At 39.3% G+C, this 23,564-nt stretch overlaps 1 protein-coding gene across 1 annotated transcript in view; it reads left to right on the forward strand.

Moving 5' to 3' along the window:
* Positions 1-433: 433 nt before the first annotated feature.
* Positions 434-23,564, forward strand: part of RANBP17 (RAN binding protein 17) — a 170,292-nt gene continuing 147,161 nt past the window's right edge. The window contains exons 1-11 of the mRNA XM_067305085.1: positions 434-451; positions 5,483-5,629; positions 8,116-8,206; positions 9,502-9,668; positions 13,193-13,258; positions 13,814-13,918; positions 16,473-16,638; positions 18,252-18,325; positions 18,794-18,913; positions 19,169-19,315; positions 20,433-20,605. Coding sequence (XP_067161186.1) covers positions 434-451; positions 5,483-5,629; positions 8,116-8,206; positions 9,502-9,668; positions 13,193-13,258; positions 13,814-13,918; positions 16,473-16,638; positions 18,252-18,325; positions 18,794-18,913; positions 19,169-19,315; positions 20,433-20,605 — 1,274 coding nt within the window. The remainder of the gene's footprint in view (positions 452-5,482; positions 5,630-8,115; positions 8,207-9,501; positions 9,669-13,192; positions 13,259-13,813; positions 13,919-16,472; positions 16,639-18,251; positions 18,326-18,793; positions 18,914-19,168; positions 19,316-20,432; positions 20,606-23,564) is intronic.

The following is a 23,564-nucleotide window of genomic DNA, read 5'->3' on the forward strand; positions in this document are numbered from 1 at the left end:
TTTGGCCGCCGGCATTAGGAGGCGAAGGAGAGGCTGCGCGCAGCCACCTCCCGCGGGAGCACGGCCCCAAAACGGCGCTTCCTACGGGGAGGCGGCCGGCGGCGGCGGCGCCCCGGCCCCGGCCCCGGCCCGCACGCGCCGCTCCCGCCCACCGAGGCGCCCCCACCTTTGTGCTCGGCCCCGCCCCGCCGCCGCGCGCGCTCCCCAACGGCCGCCCCGCCCCAACGGCCCCGCCCCGCCCCAACGGCCGCCCCTCCCCAACGGCCGCCCCGCCCCAACGGCCGCCCCTCCCCAACGGCCGCCCCGCCCCGCCGCGGCCCCGCCCCGCGCACCCGGCCGGCGCGGCTCGGTGCGGCTCGGCGCGGCGCGGCACTGCCCCCTAGCCCGGCCGGGCCCGCCGCCGCCCCTCCCCGCGCCCGCGCCGCTCGGGAAGATGGCGCTGCGCGTCCAGGTCAGTGCGCCCGGCGCGGCGCGGCGGCAGAGCCGCTGGGAGCTGGCTTGGCCCCTGGGGCGCGCTGGGCCGGGCGGGGGGGGGCTCGGGCAGGGCTGCGGCGGCGCTGCCGGCGGGGCGGCGCAGCCGGGGCGCGGGCGCGCAGGTGAGGGCGATGCCGATGCTGACGCCGATGCCGAGCAGCCCTGGGGGGAGCGGCGGGGCGGAAGGAGGCGCGCGGCGGCGGGCGGCGGCCGCGCTGGCCCAGCGGCTGGAGGGGGCGGCGGGGGTTCGCCCCGGCGGGGGAGCCCGGCGCTGCGCGGGTGAGGGCGGCGGGGGCTGCGGGGCGGCGCGGGCGGCGGCGGCGGCAGGGGCTGTGGCGAGGCGAGGCGGGGAGGCAGCGGCGCGGTCGCGGTGCCGTGGGCGGCTGCCGGGGGCCGCCGGGGGGGAGAGGGGGCGGCGGGGCCGGGAGTTAGCGCGCACAGCTGACGCGCAGGTGGTGCCGGGCTCGCTCGAGAAGTTGGAGCGGTGGTGGCGACGTGTCCGTGGGATGTAGCGCGAGTGTGGTGTAGGTGCGTGTGCACGGCGAGGAGCGGGAGCGGGTCACGGTGAGGACAGGCTGGCCTGGTTATTCGTGCTTCCCGTGGCGTTAGCACGTACTCGCGTGGAAGCGCTTTTCCGTTTATGGCTCTTCCATCCCTCCGTGAGCTAGCAGCACCTGCTGTCCCTCACTGCCGCTTCGTTCTAGAGGCGGTGGTGGCTGGCCAGCCGGCTTCTTCCCTGAGCACCGGGGCCGGCCCCCCCCCCCCCCCCCCCCGGACCTGTCGGAGATGAGCGTTGAAATCATGCCTCAAACTATAGAGGAAAAAAGGAAAAAAAAAAAGGGGGGGGGCACACAAGCCTCTTGCTGAGGTGTTAGGCTTTCATCCCGAACCCCTTGCAGTTTCAGTGGGTGGACAGCAGCAGGCTTTGGAAGTGTTGTGGAGGCTGTCCTAGGCATTTATTTAAACACCTGGGCACCGGACTTGTTATATAAAAGGAGCGCTGGTATGTCTCTTGTTTTCACATCGTACCTGAATGGCTGTTTTTACAGTAGTATTTCAGCAGTTATGCCCATCCTGTTTCTTTTACACAGGGCTGGTAGAACTTTCTTAATAGAGTGTTTTCAGTCAGAAAATGCCGATTAAAATCAAAATGTCTGTGGGAATTTGTCAGTGTCAGCAGAACTTTAATCAGAAACCTACCTGGTTTCTTGCCAGTTTCCGTGGCTCTTTGGCCGCCTGCCCAGTGGGTTGCTGTGGAGCTGGGCCCCAGCACTTTGGGCCCTGGCTCTTTCTTGGGTTAGCAGGAGAGCTGCCAGGGCGTCCTGAGGGGTGCGAACTGAAGTATTTGGAGAATTTTGTTTAGCTTTTTCTTGAATATTTTGAGTCTGGGACTACCAGAAAAAAATTCACATTGTCTAACCTTTTTCGTTAGGATGAGTTCTTGGAAAATGTGACACTTTTTTTGGTGAGGGAAAATGCCACTTCCTATACAGAACTATTTCTACTTTCGACTCACTTGAAGTGGCCAGCACCTAATTGCTGGATCCTCTTCATTGACAGTATTGCCATTTTCTTGGGAGTCATCTTTCAGCTATTGATAAAAGATTTGAGTAGCTGAGGCATCTGGAGGCATCAGTTTCATGTGTTTTATGTGACAATACAAAAGGGGTTGTGTCTGTCTTCTGTTTTCTGGAAGGACAGTCTATGTAGAGCTAGCCTAGACTATTTTTTGACCCTCTCTTGATTTTTCATTGGTTTCTCCAAGTATTTTTTCTTAATTAACTAATTTAAAGTTGAATAGTACCTATATTACTTGGTTGAGTTCCCATCATCCACAAGATTGTGCCTCTCGTGTTGTATTTGTTGATTTCACTATTCGAATCATGAGAATCGACATATTTCCTCAGTACTGTACAAGAACCATAATCCACAGAACATCTAACAAGTTCATCAACAGCGTGAGAGCAATGAGCAATTTGTCACCATACCTCTGGCCTGCCAATAGGAAACTTTATCATAATGTTCTCCTAAGACAAAACATGTCCAGATGGAGCATTTCAGAGGGCTGAAGTTTATCATTCTCAATCTCTGATGAGCCAACTTTTCTTTGAAGATCATTGTCTCAGTTTTGTTCTGGCTTGCTTTAAAAATTTCATAGTGGGTTTCCCCCATTGTCCTTTGGACAAAGTGTGACTCTTCACAGCCTAACATTTTAGCAAGAAGTTATTGATGATTCTCAGGCTAAATTTCTTAATTTCTGTGTAACCTTAACCATAGTAGCATGGTGTGTTAAAGTGTGTGTGTGATTACTTCCTCTTTGTTCTCAACATTCGCTTTCTGTTCTTTGTGTAAAGACTATTGCTTAGCCAGCTTATAAATCCTTGCTTATTTTAATTAGTAAACTGATGGTTTAGACCTTGATGATTGGGCTTAAATCCTAATTTTCTTCTGGGCTTTCCCAAACTTGTTGCTAAGTTATCTTTGTCTGTCCAAACCTGCAAGTCAAATTTCAGATGAGATTTAGGAGGGTCTGTAATTTTTGGTGGTAATGACATGATAATTTGATTCGTACTTCTCAAAATTGTGTTGGTATTGTTCCATCCTTGCTTGATGTCCTTTTATTCTCATGTTTTACCTCCGTTGTGTATTTTTGTGTTGTATTATTTTTTTCCCTAATGTATGTACTTGCATTTTATACGTCTTAATTTTCACTTTGATTGGCATGGAACTTGCTTCATTTAAATTTGAAAATGTGAAAATTGTAGTACTGGGATTGTTACCTGCTCTTCATTTTCACTCCACTCTTTCTGAACTTGGGGGAAAAAAGCAAAAACAGAAGACATCTCTGTTAAGCTCAGTCTCTGAGGTATTTGATTTGTTCATACCAGAAACAAATGTGCTGTTTCCTATCGTTTCTCAAAAGAAATAAGTACATGGCTACTTTTTGACTGAAAATCAGAGCCTCTTAAAATGTGGTTATTACAGAATCACAGAATGGTTGAGGTTGGAAGGGACCTCAGGAGATCCTCTAGTCCAACCTCCCTGCTCAAGCAGGGTCAGCCAGAGCAGGCTGCCCAGGACCCTGTCTAGACAGCTTTTGAATATCTCCAGGGATGGAGACTCCACAGCCTTTAAGGGCAAACTGTTCCAGTGCTCAGTCACCCTCAGAGGAAAGAAGTTTTTTTCTGTATTCAGACAGAATTGCCTTTGTTTCACAGTTTGTGCCTGTTGCCTCTCATCCTGTCACTGGGCACCACTGAAGAGAGTCTGGCTCCATCCTCTTTACACCCTCCCATCAGATATTTATACACGTTGATCAGATCCCCCTGAGCCTTCTCTTCTCCAGGCTGAACAGTCCCAGCTCTCACAGCCTCTCCTCATATGACAGATGCTGCAGTCCCTTAACCATCTCAGTGACCATTTGCTGGACTTGCTCCAGTAGCTCCATAGTTATGGGGGAGCCCAGCACTCCAGGTGTGTCTCACCAGTGCTGAGTGGAGAGGAAGGATCAGTCCCCCTTGACCTGCCGGCAACGCTCTTCCTAAGGTACCCCAGGAGGCTATTGGCCTTCTTTGCTGCAAAGGTGCATGGTTGGCTCATGTCCAACTTCTTCTCCAGCAGGACCCTCAGATCCTTTTCTGCAAAGCTTCTTTCCAGCTGATCAGGCCACAGCATGTGCTGGTGCTATACTGGTGCTATTACTAAAATTCAAAAAAAAAGCTGATCAAAGCCCTGACTTCCATATGCACAACACCAAAAAAAAAATTTTTAAAAGACCATGACCTTTTTTTGTGGTAAGGAGCATGTCTATAAGAAATGACATGCTTTGATTAACAAGAACAAGCATACTTTGGTTGCCAAAGATGCTATAAATTTCTTTGATTTTTAAAAGGCATTTGAGCTATGATATAAGTGATACTAGATTGCGCTAAACCAAATCTTTTATTTCAAGTGCAAAACATCTCTTCGGAAGGACTAGTGAAAAGGATTTGGATTCTAACTTTTAAATGAGGCCTGTGAAATGCTGCATCAGGCTTGCTGGGTTTCTCCTCGCTTCCTTCTCGGCCACACTCGAGTCATGAAATATTTACTGGGTACCTTCTAATAAAATGGCCGGTTCTTGATGAGTTGCACAGGCTTTGGAAAGCTATGCTAAGATTTCTGTTTGCATAACTGTTGCTGAACTGTGCTGAAAGGGTTCATCTCTCCTGTGAAGCTGTCACTGGTAGATGTAGATCATGTGCTTGATGGAGGAGGGAGATTTTTTTCCTCCTGTTCCTTTACCGAAGAGAACTTTTTCAACTTTTTGTAAGTGGAGAGGAATTTTAGTTCTTCCATTGCTATTGTAGCTTCTGAATTTTGGGTTCCTGTCTTTCATTGATATTAACATCAACAGATAAAAACAATGCTAGTTTCTTCAATATGTGGTAGTTGGATGAGTATTGGAGTTTTTAAGAGTGAAATTTGCCAGAGGTTTTCAAAATAGCATACCTCAAACTGTTGACTATTTTCCATCTTTTTTCTCTTTGGAAAAGGTATGAACTACTGGTCTGAAGACTCAGAATAACAGATGGATTGAGCCATACTGAAAAGTGCTTTGGTGACTGAGAGAATTAGATACAACAGCTTAATCTTTAGAGTAATTTATGGCTTCTCGCCCCAGAAAGCCTCCTATTTTTTGTAATTAAAATATTGTATATGCCACTTAACTCTGTATTGCAGTAATGGTTTTATGCCAAAGGCTTCTGCTTTTGTTTTCAGGAAAACAACATCTATCTCTTGCACATACATTTTACATGAGTTTATGAGGTATTTATAAATTCCTCACTGAATTACTGCAGTGTGAAATACGGTGTGGGGAAAAAATGCTGCTGTGACTCAACTGTAAAGCTTAGTATAGGTAACATTTCATATTAGTGGTATTGTAGCTAGACTTGTAAACAGTTAAAAGAACCTTCTGTAGTTGAAAGGTCTCTGTGGAAATTTCAATTGTGTTCTTTCCTAACAGAGTCTGGCGGAACTAGAAGTATTGTGTAGCCACCTATATGAAGGAACTGATCTAGCACAGCGCATGCAAGCTGAGAAGGTACTCTTGGAGCTTATTGATAGCCCAGAATGTCTTAGCCAATGCCAACTGTTATTAGAACGAGGAACGGTAAGTGTCTGAAAGATGTGTTATCCATAAATGTAAGCGTGCCAGTAGAAGCACACAGAGCTTGCCCAATCGTGGACCATTGTTATGTCAGTACAATAAGGTCAAAATGCTTTTCCCTTTTTTTTTTTTTTTTTTTTTTATACATAGTCTCTTACATAAACAATTCTAGCAAATATGGCATTTGGAGGTGGTCTTTGTATGATTGACAATACCTTGCGTTAGAGGTGAAGTGGGCAAAAAGGGAAAGTATCTTAGCTTTTAGCTTCAGTGCTTTCAAAAAGTAGTAATTGAGGGTTGTGTCATCTGTAGAGCAGTGTTGGGACACAGTGTGGTATAACCTAGTGTTTGAACATCGCCTTGATCTTGTTTCCAGCTATCGGCTACAGTGAGGAAATTTGTATTAAAAAAAGCCTTTAAATTGCTTATCTGTTGGCTGTTAAACTAACTTATTATTCATTTTATTTTCTAGTGTTTAATTTTATGGTTAACTCTTGATAAAATGATAGGGCAGTTGATTCTGATTTGCTAGTCCAAGCTGAGTCTGGTGTAATTCTTACTATGTTTTTAAATCATTCAGAGAAAGCATTAAAAATAATGGTGATACTTTGGAAGAACCTATCAAAGCTGTTAGTCTAAAGCATGCTTAAGTAGTTCATTCAGCTACCATTTCTATGACATAATTTAGTTTTTAACAAAAACTGTTTTCTCTACAAAATCCATTATAGGGAAGTAGTTAAATATTTGAGGTCATTAGGGTGTATTGTACCTGATCCTGTAATTCACATGTATACAAGAAAAAATATGTTTCTGAGGCATCCAGTTTGGGTCAGTAATTGAGCTCGGGTTTGGTTGTTTGTCTGATGGTCTCATGAACTGGGTAGTGGGATAAGAACAGGAATGCCGTGTCTGGGTTGTGGGAGTCAGCAGTGCGATCCAGCTGCTGTGTGGACACGTCACGGTGTGACTCCCTGTGAAGGAAGTAGTGCTGCATGGCACAGCTGTGCTGCTCCTGCTGGGTCCTGGTCTGGGTGCTGGAGACCACCATCATGAGAAGTTCTGTAGCACCCAGTGACTGCGCAGTTTAGGTACGGTCGTCTTTTCATTTCTCCTTTTCTGTGTGATGTTCATGTGACATTTGGAAATCACTTAAATTTTCTGTCCTTCTCTTACTTTCTCTGTAAGAGTTTACAGTGTTGTTCACTTTTTAAGTTCTTTAAGATCCTGGAATAAAAGATCCTCAAGAAGTTTTTATTTTTGGAAAGAAATTATATTTTTGTCAGGAACAAAGATGAGTTTGGGGTATATTGACTCAAGTCAGAAGGGACACGGCGCCATTGTTCTTATCAGCTGTCCGTGCATAGTATTTGCGTTACCATTGCTGGATTTCACAATACAGCACCAGGTGAAATAAACACCTCTGAGATCACAGAAAACACCAGCACAGACTCACCTTTAGGGAATTGTACAGGGAATTGAATCATTACATTTGAGTTAAAAATGAAATATCTAGGAAATTATCTGTGGTGGTATATTTGAAATCAAGTTGTGACTGATTATCTAATGCTCAACAAATAAGTGAATTCTATGAAATAATAGAACTTCTCTGTCTGTGATAGTGCCACTTCAAAATGTTTGCAGAATGGGTGGTTTGTTAGGGTGCAGAGTCCATTTCTGTGGAAGCTTATTAATGACTTAACTTAAGATCGAAGTTCTGTTCTGTATGTATATGAGTAATATGTTTCCTTCCAAAAATTGTATGGCCTGTTCTGTAGAAGTGAATTTGTGAAGATTTTAAAGTAAATGTGGTGGAGTTGGAACACATTTAAAGCAATATAAATAAATATTTTAAATCTAACCTATTTTATTTACATTACTGAGCAGACTCTGAATGTTAAAGATTATTACATAGCTTTAAACAAAAGTTTGTATCATTTAAAATTACTTCAATTACCATTTTATAGAGTGTTATCTGACATTTTGAACTATTAGCCACATCTGTAGTCTCAAGACTTTTAATGAAACAAAAATAACTTTCTACTGTGGTTTAGATATCCTCAAATTCTCTCTTTAAAAAAAAAAAAAGTCAACACATTCAGAAGTAAAGGAAAAGAGGAAAGGTATTTAAAAACATCTTTAAATTCGGGCTGAACCCATGGTAATCGTCTCATAGTTCTGAATTACCAAGTGGTTTAAAAGCAGAGATTTCAAACCTAATGAATTCCACTGAGTAGTAAAGTGACTCAGATAATGGTTTCAGTCAAAAGGAATAATTTTTTTAGGTCTCTACCTCTGATATTGTTTTATTAGTGTTTTATAATTTATGGTTATATTTAATGAAATAAAGATACTACTAAAATACATCTTGCATAAATTTTTTGGTAGACTTAACAAACATAACCAGAACCTTGATAACCCCTAATCTAGCTTAATTGCCTCTGCTTTTAATTAGCTGTTTTTCAATAATATTTTATGGTATGTTTTTGTAGACATCCTATGCTCAGCTTCTAGCAGCAACATGCCTGTCTAAACTTATAAGCAGGGCATCTCCGTTACCTGTCGCACAAAGGATTGACATCCGTAAGTAATGTTTGTGGTTAAAATTTTATTATATTAGGTGGATCTAAAACTTCATATTACTGTGTGTTACCACAGTAACCGTTCAGTGGATAGTCTGTTTTTTCTCTAGTTCCATCCATTTACCATTTACCTGTTATTCATAAGGTAGTCGCTGTGAAAGAGTGAACATAAAGGTGATTGTGAGATCTGTCATCAGGTCACTGCAATTAACTTCCAAATAATATTTCATAGTTTCCAAATTAAAATAACTACATAGCTGCACTTTCTAACCGAAAAAATACTGAAATCTTGCTGGGGTTGTGCAGTGTTAAGTCCTTTTCATGTTTTGAAATGGATAGGAGAGAAAATATTTCCTATTACTTCATGTTTTTAAAAATATTCATTTTTCAAGACATATTTTGTATTTATCCCACAAGACCATAATGAGATTTAGTTCATATTTGTAAAGGATGAAAGTTGCAGGTACTGCTAGTACACTTTCTGATCACTTATATTTTTCTGTAACCATATTTTTCCACATGGTTAGCTCTTAATTTGTGAAGGATGTGTCAGGGCAGATTTACTTGCAGGATTAAGATCCTGCCAAAATTTCTTTACTTTTAAGGGTCTACACTAATGTCACTGCCGTATCCTAAAAGAGTAAGCAAGCATGTCTTAGGTGTTGAATACTGAAAGGCTTTGCTTGAGGAATACAGGGTTTGATTTGGATTTTTAGAAAAACTACACTGTTGTATCAGTTCTGTGGATCACAGTACTCTAAAATGCAGAGCCAAGAATCCACTTCTGATAACAGATTTCAATGTTCTTTTAAATCAACTTTAATTGTATACACTTTAACATCTATTGGAAGAGGGAAACTTCCCACTAGTTTGAAAGAAATTTCCATAATGAAATATGTATTACCCTAGGAAATGGTCTAGATTAAATTGAGAACATTGAGTAGAGACTCTTGTCTGAGAGAACTTCAGTGTATCTCAAGCTGGCTGTGAGAACGGCTGTTACACAGTGAAGTAATCAGTGCCCAGTATATGGGACAGTTACAGGATATGGAATAATTGTGGGATAGTTCACAAACTATTGTCGTATGTATCCTAGAATGAGGATTATGTAGGTAATGTGCATTGTGTTACTAAAAATTCAGATGTATTTAGTATTTTCATGTAATTTACAGTTATTGTACTAAACATAAGAAATTAAGCTTTTAAAAATTTCATGTCTTAAGTTTCTATTAGGATTGTTTAAGCACACTTTTTACAGAAGACTTTTGTTGTTGATTTAAAAATGCTTCTTTACAGGGAATTACATTCTGAACTACATAGCTTCTCAACCCAAACTGGCTCCTTTTGTCATCCAAGCTCTTGTTCAAGTCATTGCTAAAATTACAAAATTAGGATGGTTTGAAGTACTAAAAGACCAGCTTATCTTCAGAGACATTATTGCTGATGTAAAAAAGTTTTTGCAGGTAGGAAAAAATCATTCACTTTGGCAATTTTTTGTGTTCAGACCCCTTCATTTTTAATCGTTGGCATGTTTTGGGACTTAATTATTTTACACTTGAGTGGAAAAAATATGAAGAGCATCATCTAAAACAGAAGAGTACCCTACAGTGAAGAACCAGGGTAGTTTTGATACATGTGTGAGTATGTGGGTATTGGGGTTACACAGTATTCGTAGTGCTGTCATTTTTTATGCTTGTTTTCTTTTTCCAAAATAGTTTTGTTTGGTTTTTTTTCCACAGCATGGCTGTAAAACATTAGTCCCTGTTGTCATGCCATTCTATTTAATATCTTTGTTTTTTCAACTGGTGTGGAGATACATTTCTGATACAGTGTTAGCTCCTGTCCTATGAATAGAAACACTGGTACTGTATTATCTGAAGAATAAGACTCTCAAATGTTAATCTGTGTTAATCTGATTGTGATTCTTGTAATAATGACTGCTAAAATTGTCCCAAACTATTCAGTTTCAGAACCATTTCACATGTATTTTTTCAAATGCCTGTCATGGAGGTTTGATCAAAAAGATGCCTTTTTAACTATTTGTTGGAGTGTTTGCTATTATGATTTTATATTGTTGCATTTCTGCAGTCAGACTGCACCTGCACATCTGTTTTTCGCAGAAATCCCAGGAGATACCACTGTTTCTGAAATTACTGACAAAAGCTTGTGTAACCATAGAACTGTAGTACACAGAACTGCAAGCCACTGTATATATCTGTTATGTGGTTGTGGTCCTTGTTTCCCACATTTCTTCTTCTCTCCATGAGAAATTGATAATTCATGTTTGTGTGCATATGTACTTAGATACCTGCATATGCATGTTCTCTCTCCATATAGGTATAATTATGTGAAGAGAAGAGGAGTGAAAGAAAAAGACATTTGCTCTCTCCTGGGATTACAATATACAATATGGGGAGATAGATAATCCACTGAGAGTGTTTTTGTAACCTTACTTATTTTAGCATAGGGATTTAAATCTAACTTTTCACAAAAATTATCTATTCTAGGTAGGGATATGGGGAAGTTTAGGACAAAAGATCAGTAATCTTCACTCTCCTGTAATTGGAATTGGGGCAGGCATGGCCTTGTTTTATACTTCCTTTGACATTATTTCCTGTTTCCCTACTGCATTGATTGCTGGTGTAAAGACGAGTTACAGATTAGAGAGCAGGTGATCTTTGCTGTACATAGTATTCAAAAACTAAAAAGAGTTTCTCCTAATGTCAGAGTGCAGTCATTCACTGTTGACTGTTCACTGCGCAAATGTTACAGGTCAGATCTAGAGTAAGTACCGTCAGACGCAGCAGCTAAGGAAGTAGAATGCAGAGCATCTTCTGTGAAATAATTTCAGGGAAAGGGGTCGGATGTCACGGCTTATTATCTGAAGTTACTTAAGGTTAATTGAAATAAGGACACTTACACTTTGTATAAAAATGTTCTTAAAGAGTTTTGTGAGGGTTAGCCTAGAAATCTGGTTAGAAAGTTATTTCTGGTTAATCTGTTTGAGTGTCTATGTGAACATAAACCCTAATACTTACTTTGAGAAATAAGAATTAAAAATTTAAGCTATTTGGAGATTTACTTTCAAAATGATCTGGTATGTGTTGGTAGTCTTGGCAATTCAGCAAGAAAATACGTTGTTACTGTTTCTGTTATGTTTCTTGCCTTTGAGTTTCACTTCTATGTTTCATTTGTTTATCAGTCTGATTTTATTTCTAATATTGTTCAAGTTAATGTACTTTTTGAGTTACACTGGGAATGTCTAATAAAAGATAGGCTGCAATATCTTGTTTATTAAAAACAAACTCAAGCATACTACTGCACCGTTTTGCAGTTATTTTTGAATGTACTGTAATTGGATTTTGCATTTATTATTAAAATGATTGCAGTGTGACTCTTCAGTGTGTAGTTCATTAAAAATGGAGATTTAAATACAAAATTTAACTTCTTAAGAGATTTCTTTAGTTAAATTAAGAATTCCTGTAGAAAAGAAAATTAAGCCATATATCTACTAGTAAATTAAATTTTATGCAAAAATTGAAAAAAATAATCCCTAAACAATACTAATGTATGTTAATAATTAGCAAATAGTGGTTTCCAATATGTATACATTAGTATTCCAGGCTGAACTTCATCCAGTTTGCATTAAGTGTGATTTAGTGTAGAAAAAGGGATTAGCAGCTAGGACTGTAATTGTGTTCCAAATTCTTTTGTAAGTCACCGTCCGGCTTTCCACTCCTGTGAAAAGGAGGAGGTTACGTTTTCCAGTTTTGCAGGAGGCTTTAGGGGATCTAAGGAACATTCATAGACTATTTTAAGAATTTGAAATGTAAGAGGAACTTGAGTGTTCAAATTGTGGTTCAAGATGTTTAATCTTATTGAATATGAAAAAGGCAAGAACACAAACTTTGCCTCAGTATACTCTGAACTTTTGACTTTCAGTTTGCTTTGGTATAGGTGATAGTACAAAATAGGTGACAGTGAAAAGTCAGGCTGCTTGAATAAGTAGCCAAATTCTTCATTAGCTGAACTTTGGATGATCTTTGGAGTTGTCAAACTAATGAGTGAGTTTGTGACAAATGTCAGGAAAAATTTGACAAGGGTAACGTTCTGGGGAGACGGGCGTTGTGTTTTGGACCTCAAGGGAGCTGAGATTGCAGAGCGCGGTTATGAAAGCAGGCACAGAGCTGCTCCTCTTGGCTCAGTTGCAAGGCCTAATTGCAGTTGATTTTAATTATTTTTAACAAAGCACATTTAATTTTTTTTATAAATGCTTTGTAGTAGCTCAGTGAAGATGGCTTATTTTATTAATCCAAAATAATCACTCCTTATTTCTAAAAGAAACTTGCCAAAAGTATTGCTTTTAATAATACTAATAACTTGTATTTGAATTTCAAAGTAGTCCGACGAACTTTACTGCTGTCGAGCAGATTGCACCCTCAGATGCAAATGTTTGACACCTACTACTTCACTGCTTAGACCCAAGTTCTTGGAGATGGAATGTGTCATTTAATTCAAACCAATGCAATGTACGTTACTGTGAAGAGAAAAGAATGAGGATTTGGATAGATAGAATTACCAAACTGTATTTTTTCTGAGTGTGCCCCATAATCGTTTTCATCCATGCATGGCTTAATTTTTTAAAGGGTTTGAATTTCCTGCAGCTTGTCATATCAATGCTGGAAGACTGAACAAACCTTTGAGAAACATGTACTAGAAAATTTCTAGATTGTGGTAGTTTAAAATCTATTTTCAGATAGATTTTTGTTATCGTACAATTCTTAAGATTTATTATGAGGGTTTTTTTTCAAAGCTAGTCAGGGAATTTGATGGTCTAGTTCTACTGATGTTGATAGAAATTGGCATGAAAGTCTTCTAAACAGCTTAGGAAAACTCAGCCTAAAAAATCCTCTTGATTCTAGAAATGTTGAAAAATATTAAATACAAGCTGTGATATTTTAGCAATCATATCTGTTTTCTTCTGTAGGGTACTGTGGACCACTGTATAATAGGAGTAATGATTCTCTCAGAACTGACTCAGGAAATGAATCTAGTAAGCATGCTTGTTTGATTTATTTATTTATTTTTTTCCCCTTCTGCAAGGGATGTATGTTTTGCCAATAAAGTTGTGTGTTGAATGCTTCCGCCTTTCATAAAAATGGTAGGAGAAGCATTACATAGACATAAGGCGATGATCACCCCCCAACGCACCCACCCCCAAGATATTGGGTTACCAGAAATTCCCAGTGCAGGGACTGTACCTGTACCAGATATGTACCATAGCTGCTAAAGTGGAAAGTATTTCTCAACACAGTCACTAGAACTGGTAAAGAAAAACAGATTGTCAGCTCTTTCAGTTGTATTTCTGCTAATGATTTTCTTTTGCCTGCATCTTAACCTGAGGAAGTCCCGCAGACCTTTCCATCCAGAAAGAGAGGTAACATTGATGGGGAAGAAAGGAGGCACTTCAGGAAGCTGTCAAGATGTATATTTAGTGCTGGACTGTAATTTTCATTTGTAGTATCTAATAATGAACCTGCCAGATAGATCTATCATCTAGTTTTAGCAAAGAAGGGAGCATTGTTTATTTTGTCCTAACTTTTCTTAGGTTGATTATTCAAGACCTTCAGCAAAACATCGTAAAATAGCTACCTCGTTCCGTGACACCTCTTTAAAGGACATACTGATGCTTGCATGCTCTCTTTTAAAAGAGGTGAGACTCTTTATTATTGAACCTAAGTTGTTAACATTATAATTTTTCTGTTTTCAATCCCTAGTATTTTCTGAGTCAGTGAATTCTGTTCTTAAATGGATTACATGACATCTATTAAGCTCAGTGACCAAAAAAGTTCAAAAAAATTTTTTTCAATCTTCCTCTCTCCATCCTTCTCTCTGTCTTGCTCTCACTCTGTCTTTTCCTCCGTGTCTCCTCGCCCTCTCTTTTCATACCTTGCCTTCAAGGATGGGCTATCTAAATTCAGAGCTTGTCTTCTTTTTCAGTGTTTTTTCCTGGTTGTGTTTTTATCTCAGTTTTGCTAGGCATACCATCTCAATATTTTTTAAAGAAATCTTCAATTAGGAGAGACCAAGGAGAAAGACAAATTCTGTACCTTGTAGTATGGCAGTGCAGTAAATTCTGGCCAAGATTTTTTTTTTTTCCTTTATTAGTTCTCTTATCCTCTCTGTAACACTTTGGGGTAATTCAGGCTCCATCCTCTCCAGAGCCTTGACAGGAGGTGGTGAAGAACAGCATGCTGTAAGCTAAGTCTGTCAGGGCAGGTAGATTGAGATGAGATCAAACCTGGAATTTGCATTTTGCATTTTGTGCTGATTAGGGCCCATAGTAGTGAAAGTGGCACTATGATATATCATTTTACTTCTCTTAAGCTTGAGCAACTCTTTGCTTAGGCTCAAGCAACTCAGCTTTTGAGAACAGCTTATTTTTCAAAAGCTTCCTGATTTTGACTCTTTCACTCCTTTGGGAGTGCTGGTTTATTCTGTCTTTTTTTTTTTTTTTTCCTGAAAGTCAAACCAATCAGATGGTGAAACTTGGACACAGGAGTGTAAGCTAAGAATTTAAACACCAATGCCATCACAATGGGTCCGTAGATAATGCTAACGATTACTTTTCAGCAAAAGATATAATTAGCAAGGCTCAGACACGTGATTAAGGTACTACTGTAAAAAGTGATAAATTGTGTTAGCATTCAAGAAGAATGAGATATTTGTGGAAGAATGTGCTATTTTCTTAGATACAGTAAAATCTACTACACATGAAAACAATAGGATATATTTGTGAGAACCTGTGTACTGTGGCAACCACTTCCTAGCTTTCCTCAAGCTCAGCTGGTCTAAAGATTTTTAAGTGTCTTATATGTTGATAGGTTTGTCCAAGTGACATTATACACATTTCCAGACAGAAATATATAAAAAAATATAATTAGCATCTTTACAATGCCAGCTTGAATATAGAAAGCTGTTCTAAGGTTTATCAGCCTCTATAATACACCAAACATATACACTGGCCTGCAGATACTGAGTCACTAAAATAATTCCTGTCTACTACATACAGGAGTCTAAAAGTTATGCAGAAGATTGGTAGAAAAACAGGTTATATTCATCCAAGAAATAAAAATCAGATGTGGGTTTCAAGGCTGAGTTTGTAATTTAATGTCTGTTCTAACATGGTACAACAGTTACAATCAAATTAATGAGTCTTCTAATGACACAGTTGATTTTCATTCCCATCATCTAAACTAAAAAAACTTTTTGTTGATAAACTTGAGATGTGACTTTGAATCTAAATAAGGAGCAGATGCACTAGGTAAAAAGATTGTTTTTTTCTAGTCAAAATGATGTCAATTTTCTTTTTAATATTCAAGAACAGCATCAGTGACTAATGAAATTGAGGTTTGCTTTCAGTGCATTTATACTGTGTGTGCAATTTTTGGAATTTATTTAACTTGAGGTAGCAGCTTTTTTATGATAAAGTGTTATTTAAATTGTTGTAATTACAGAAGGGGCCCTATAAAAATGTGTTCTTACTCACAGTATGTTGAGTCTTGACTTCCAATACCCAACTGCTTGCTTTGCTCACAAAGTAACTTTATTCGGACTCTACAGGGGTTATAATGCAGTAGAGACACTAACAGCTGTATTTATACAGATGTTGTAAATAGCTACATTCAAATTACAGACTGTTCATTTCATTGTTTCTTATGCCAGTTTTTTCTAGAGGTACCAAAGGAACATTCTTTAAGTGAGTAAAGTGAACTCATACCATTTACAAGCCTGGACAATCCTAGGTATCAAACTAACAATCAACCAATCACTGAGATAATTCTTACCCATGCAATGTACTCCACACTGGTCTGGAGTAAGTGAAAGAGAAAAATATGAAACTTACACTTAATTTTTGCAGTGTTCTTCCAACTTTAACACAATTTTAACAGGCTGGATCAATGAAATGCTCAGTTTTACCTGTATTTTATGCGAAAGACTTATTTCACCAGCCTTTTTCAAAATTATTTTTAAGACTGGGAGCTTTAGCTTGATATGGAAGATGTCTCATAGGTGGTAGTATTTTTTTTTTCCCCTTGCCTTTAAGGAAGACTTTACCTTTTATAGTTGAAGGGTTTGTATTTCTCTCAGTATGTGTTCTGTTGCTGTGAACTCTGCAGTTTTATATACAAACATTTTCCTTTTCAAAATTGTTTTAACAACATGTTCTGTACAGGTGACCTAACAAAATGTTTTTTTGTTCTTAGCTCTTGGCAAAATCTTTAAACCTTCAGGACCAACGGCAACAAAGTCTAGCAATGCATCTTTTGAAGCTTGTACTAAACTGTCTTAATTTTGATTTCATTGGAAATTCAGCTGATGAATCTGCAGATGATCTATGCACTGTGCAGATTCCAACAAACTGGAGAACAAGTAAGAAAGGATCAGAACTGTTAGTAGTCTGACGTATTCCACACCTAGTGGGTTGTGTAACCTGCTTTGTCACAACAGTTGCAAATATAAAATTATTTTTTATATGGAATAGTGCTTCTTTGCTGGTGAGTTATTGGGAAACCTCCTCTGGCTATTTATGTCATGCTTTTCCTACTGTTCTTGGAGACAGAAATAATAAATGTAATCTATAAATGTAACCATTCACAGTAATTCAAATTATTCTAATTAGATGCTGAACACTAGTCTTGTCTTTGACATGAACACCTTGAAGAGATACAGCATCTGTAGCATGTCTGTTTTCTCTCCTCCTCTTCCTGATACGTAAACTTGTTTAGTGCAGTTGTTTGCTCTACTATGTGGGTTTGTTAATGAAGGCAGGAGAAGGGTTGGATCTTGGCTCGTAGACTCTAGAGATTTGGTTTCCTGGACATCTACAGTGCAGATGACAGTATAGTGTGAAGATGTCCAAGATAGCTTTAAGCAGTTTTGCAGCAGTATGGAGCTCTTGTAGGCTAATTTACCCTGCTTTTTGGCAAAATAAATTAGCCTGCTTAGAAGTCGGTTACTTCCAACTAAAGCAGCTAGACTGTTTCCCATACCCAAGAATGGAAGGTTTAAATTTGGCTTGCTTATGCAATATGGCGGTCTGCAGTGCGTGATACACATCCTGATTTCAGCAATTCTATTCTTCATCAGCTTCCATGCATAATTCTGTTCCTTCTCTTCTCATGTGCAGTGCCTCTAATCACAGTGTGAGGGATGAAGAGGAGTAATAGATGGCACATGGGAATGTTTATGAAAGTCTGACTTAGGAGACTGCTGTCACTTGGCCAAAGACACCCTAGGAAGGTGGAGGGGAGAGTTTTTCCCAAGATTTTAGTTTAGATGCTTTAAATTGTCCTTGGATGAGTCTACCTTTTTTCATTCAACACCGAGACTACCTAAGGAAATTACTTTTTACTATATACCACCTGACATAAGTCTTGACATAAAATAATGCTTATAAATGGAACACCTTGGAAATACTGCCTAATTTGTGAGGTACTTAATTATGATTATCACTGAACTTTCTACCCCATTGTAACTTCCCCACAAAAGAGGGTAGTATTGTAGTCCACTTGATGCAATTCCGCAGTAAACTGGTAACTCAGTTTAAAGTATTATTTTCTGTTTATCAGCCTATAGACTCTAAAGTAGTTTGGGTATCTTTAGTTAAAGACTTGCCTTTGCTAGGTAACTGATTTCTTCAGATTACTGCAGTAGTACACTAAGGCATGTCTCAGAAAAAAAGGAATGGTGTAGTGTACCTGTACTACAGAGTAGCATTCTGTAGGGAACTGACCAAGTATTGCATGATTTGCAGTTCAAAAGAAGTTTTCCGTTTGAGGTACAGGATAGAGTAAATGCGACAGGGAACAGTGTTTTGTTTAATATTGTAGATTGAACTAATTAATACATCTGTCCAAAGTTTATTCTTAACTACAGTGAACTCATTCTTAATTTTTCTGTTTAAAAAGAAGAAAATTCTGTTCATGAAGATACTTAATTATGGCTGGTGGAGAGTGATAAAACCAACTTATCTTTTTCCCTAGTCTTCCTGGAGCCAGAGACATTGGACCTGTTTTTTGATCTGTATCATTCCCTTCCACCAATGCTGTCTCAGTTAGTAAGTGGAGCATAGTGATTTACACTTAAATAATTTCAGACAATACTCTTTTAGATCTGTACTTAGTCCAAAAGACCCTGTTTTATTCTGCGCATTAACATAGTGTGAGTCCTACAGTTATTAACTCCCTGGCTCAGTGCCCAGTCATCTTGTCTTTTCTTTGAACTTCAGCCTCAGTTTCCATTTTTGAACCTGAAAGCATTCAGAAACCCCCCAAAATTCAGCATCACTCAGCCGCATAGAAAGCATCTACCTAATTTGGTTGATAAAGTCATAAGCCATTGTAAAAGAGGATTTTAAAACTGAGCCACATGTATATTCAGTGATCCTAGAGACATTGCCTCAAAAATAGTCTTCAGCCACTGAATGTACTACAGACTTCAGTGGACTGGATTCCTCCAATAGATAAGAGGTGATTATTCTGACAGTTTATTATTATTTTTATCTTACGATTTTTTTATTCTTTAGGCACTTTCTTCTTTAGTTCAGTTTGCTTCTACAAGGAGATCTTTATTCAGCAATCCAGAACGTGCCAAGTATCTTGGTAATCTAATCAAAGGAGTGAAACGAATACTTGAAAATCCACAGGTATCTTTTTATTTTTAATTTTATTTCTTTAAAATGCTAAAGCAGCTGTGGATTTGTTTTTCCAATCACAATCTTCATTCATTTACTGAATCTGTCAAAACCACTTTCAGCCAGCCATCTGGTCACTTTGATTTCCTATTCAAAACAAAGCAAAAAACCATGCAAATAAAATTGTCACCTGACCAGCAGTAGTGCTTCTAAAATTTCTGTTAGATTAAGCTGTTAACTTTTAAAAATTTGCTTCTTCAAATATAGGGTTTGTCTGATCCGGGTAATTACCATGAATTCTGTCGTTTTTTGGCTCGACTAAAGACAAACTACCAGCTAGGAGAGCTAGTAATGGTGAAAGATTACCCAGAAGTTATCCGACTTATAGCAAATTTTACTATTACTAGCCTACAGGTAAGAACATGTACAGAAGCGTTGTATTTTCTTCAGCCCTTGAAAGACAAATGAACTGAGAGGATTGGGGTTGCTTCTCTTTGTTGTTGTTGGGATTTTTGTTTTTGAGGAGGTGGTGAGGCTTGCATTTACCTAAAAATATTTTAAGTTGTCAGTGATGTAATGTGGACTTATAAATTCTTTACAGCTGGTTCCCATTCTTCTTACGGAGTTGTGTTACTGGCAGATTTAAAGAAGAAATAGGACATAGGTGGAAATTAAGTACCTAAGTCCGCCACCCTTAGTCTTCACCCTCCAAAAAAACAGAAAAAAACCAAACCTATACCTATGCTCCCATGTAAGTTTTGAAGTGCATAAACTCACTAGATGCCTGGAGTTCTGCTTTTGTACATATGTGCAGTTGTCTGCATGCTGAGCAGCTGAATGCAAAGCTCCTACCTGAGCCTGATTCAGAAGCTAGGGACCCACATCTGCATCAGAAACACGCATATCACAGGATCAAGATTCTCACAGGGTTAAAAAATTGCTGGGTTTCTTTTCTGCACTTCCAAGAGGAGGACATGCACACTGTTAAGTAATAGCGTAATTAATAGTGTAATTTAAGTAATAGTGTAATTGTTATTTGTCATTTCCCCCAGCGTCTTCAGAGTAACAGTTCAAGATTCCAACCTTTAGGAAAGGATTTTGGCCTTTGAATTCCTGAGTGGCCCGTGGCAGCTCCATAAGCTTTGGAGAGTAAAGAGAGTTGAGACACATTTCTCTGCTTTACTTTTCCTATTGGGTGGCTGTAGACAGTACCCCGTTGACATTTAGGATTTTTGAATGGCCCTTTTATAACACTTAAACCTCGCCATGTGACACAGTGTAAGAGTCTAGGCCTAACTCTGAGTTTCAGGTTGTGGTTTCCACTTGGGGGAAGTGAGAGTCCCTACAAGTTACGTATTGCAGTGACCGTGGATCGAGTCTGTAATGTGTTCCATAGTATGTCTTAATCCTGACTGGGTCCTTCTGTAATTATTCTGAATGAATAAGACTATTTAAGAGAAAAGCATCATGTTTCACAACTAAAATTTCACACTGGGATTTTTTAACAGAAACATGTTTTGTTTTCTTGTAGCACTGGGAGTTTGCTCCAAATAGTGTTCATTATTTGCTAACTCTGTGGCAAAGAATGGTAGCATCTGTACCTTTTGTGAAAACGGCAGAACCCCACCTCTTAGATACCTATGCACCTGAGATAACAAAAGCCTATATTACTTCTAGACTGGAATCTGTGCCCGTAGTTATAAGGTAAACTTCTAATTAAAACTTTAAAGCTGTAATATAGAACATTTAATTTTCTGATTCATTGGCATGTTATGTTTAAAATCTAAGTATGCTGGTTCTGCTTACTGTGGCAATTTCATTAGATTATCTTAATGGACTGATATCACTTTACTCCTTTTGCTTATTGAATCCAGCCCAAAGTCTTGTCTGTTATGTTTAAAAATGAGCTACTAGAGAGAAAATAAACTTAAATTCTAGTTGTTTTTTCCTCTCACATCCTCATGTTTTGAAAAAAGACTTTCTTTTTTTTTTTTCCCTGAAGACTATCTAAATTAACTCTATTTTTCAGTTCTGACCTGTTTATCTGTGCTGCTAGATGAGTCACTCTCTTGGGCCCAGGAGGGGGAATGGGGGAAATGATGGGGGATGAATGGGGAAAGCAGAAAAGAGCCCCACTCCTAAGTAAGGCTGCGACAGAGTAGAAGTTGTTGAAGTGGCAAGATTGAAATTGGCTGACTTGGAACTTCTTAGCTCAAATCTTTTTTGATACTTTAAGTAAACGTTCCATAAGTCTACAGTATAATATAGCAAATAAAAAAAAAAAAAAAAGCATTTAGAGTGCTGAGAGGATTTAATTTTCTAGGAGGGTCTTTATGAATTCCTGCTTGTGGGATCTAGTGTCAGACTATGGGATTGAATACCAAGGCCACATGTGCTTTCCCTTCTCAGTGCTCCATTGCTGAGATGTCATTTGTTCTGTTTGTGTGAGGGAGTGCGTCCAACCTCATCATTGTTGTCCATGTCTCTGCTTAGCTAAAATCTCTTGTGTCTGCAAATTATGTAACCTGTCATCGTACTGCTTAGTGACTAAGCTACATTTGCAATAGTTATTTGCCTTAGGTTGTCACCATAGGTATGTTGAAGCCTGACTGCCTAATGGTTCAAAACATGAGCTTCTCTGGTAGTTTTCTCAGGAACAAGAATTAATAGCGCCTAGGGGAGCTTCCAGTGTTCAGAGCTATGACAGGGAAGGACAAACAGCTGATTGCAGGTGCAGTTAATTTTCTTGGGCCTTCTCTCAACCAGCCTGCACTTCTTCTGGCATTTTAAATTATCTTCTCTGTTCTGCTTTTCTGTAATGGAATCTCAGGGTGCACCTTGCTGTCTCAGCTTTCTCCTGTACTGAATGGTATGCTCCAGATCAGCTTCCTGATGTGAAGACTCAGTGGGGTTGAGCTTCTGGGTGGCACCATCTGGCACAACCAGCTCCATCAAAATGTGCTGTCGTCTTCATCAGCATCACTATCAGCACGGAAAATCCAGTTTATTTATGGTTGACACTGATGAGAGTTTCTTCTGGATGTCCTTGTTACTTTGCTCTGTGGAAGAGTAAGCGTTCTACTCTGTGAAAATAGCCTATGGGGAAAAGACAAGGAAAGTACTGATCTTCTCTTCTACCAGTCTATATCTTTCTTAAGACTTAGTCTTGATAATGCTGTCAGCGTATGTCTGTTCTCATCTGGCAGCTTCAGTTTTAAGTGATTTGTATGCCTCTCTGGTATTGTCATATTCTCTTCTGTGATGAAGGTCTTTTGTTGTAGCTTTTCTGTAGACAGCAATATCAAAGGCAGACTTTAATATCAAATGTCCAGGCCATTCTTGAGAAACATGGGATATCTGGGAGCTGATTTCACAAGACTTATTCAGTTTGCTCCAAGGAGATTAATTGGTACCTTTGCAAAAAAGGTCAGTTTTCTGGAATGACAGTTTTCCTTTAAAAAAAAAAAAAAAGTGTGGTCAATAATATCACCCTTCATTCAGCAGGCATCCAGCTGCGCCTTCAGACAAAGAGATAACAATGGAAGGAAAGTCAGTTTTGCTCTTTTGGGGCGGTTTGGGTAGCTATTCTCTTTTTTGAGTAAGTGTGAATGAGAAACTAAGGATTCTTCTACAGAAGGGTCTATGAGAGGAGACTTTTCTACAAACTAAAAGACGTACTTTTATTTCAGGTATTTCTGAATATCTGAGAACAGGTCTGGTTCAAATCATCTTGGATATTAGGATTCTCAGCTGATTTGTGTCTTTCAAACTCTAGATGATAGTAATAGGGCACATTAATCCATCTCTATCCAGAGGGGATTGGTGAGTAATTCAGGACCAGTCGTGATCAGCCTGGTTAGCTCTAGATCAAAGAAAAGATTTCTATCCTTATTGTGATTAAACCTTCTAATATCAAGGAGATTCATTTTCTTTGGAAAGAAGTCATTTCCAGTTTTATATGAAGTATTCTTAGGTCAATGAGTTCACTGATTTGATGGCCTTTCTACCTGTAGAATAGTACCTAAGTATTGAGATTTCAGTCTGTACTTGTTTAAAGATCAGATTTAGATTTTTATTTTCACAGCCTGTTTCATTCTGATTCTCTCTTAAGCCCCACGTTCACCCTGCAAAGTCATGCTTACATTCCTTTACGTAAAGAAAGGAGGCTGTTATCTGTACCCTATGGAGCCTTTCTGAACTCTACAGATTGTTCATTGCCTATACAATAACAGAGTAACCTTCTGGTGAATAAACCATTCCTACTGGATGTATGTAATGAGTATGATTATACTTTAAGGCAAGAGCTAATGGTCTCTTTGTTATAGGCATCCCGCAGGGTCCCCACTTGTTTATAGCAGATCCTGTAATAAAGATTTATAAAGCAGCTGCATGGAATTTTACTGAAGTTTGCCTGTCAGACTTGCTATCAGTGTCTTGTGCTTAATTTGATGAGTATGCAAAGTCCATTTCTGCTAAGTATTCCATGCCATTCTTTCTCCCCATCCTCTGAGAAAGGTGTTCCTTGTTAGTCTTCCATTAAGGTAAATGCACAGACGACCTCAAAGAGGAAATGAGGTACTACTAAATACAGTCCTTCAGAATTTACCTTTCTGTGTTTGTACTGCCCATCTCATCTCCTCTCTGCCTTGGAGTTCTTTGCGTT

This window comes from Apteryx mantelli, chromosome 14, assembly GCF_036417845.1.
Source record: "Apteryx mantelli isolate bAptMan1 chromosome 14, bAptMan1.hap1, whole genome shotgun sequence".
Classification (NCBI taxonomy): Eukaryota; Metazoa; Chordata; class Aves; order Apterygiformes; family Apterygidae; genus Apteryx; species Apteryx mantelli.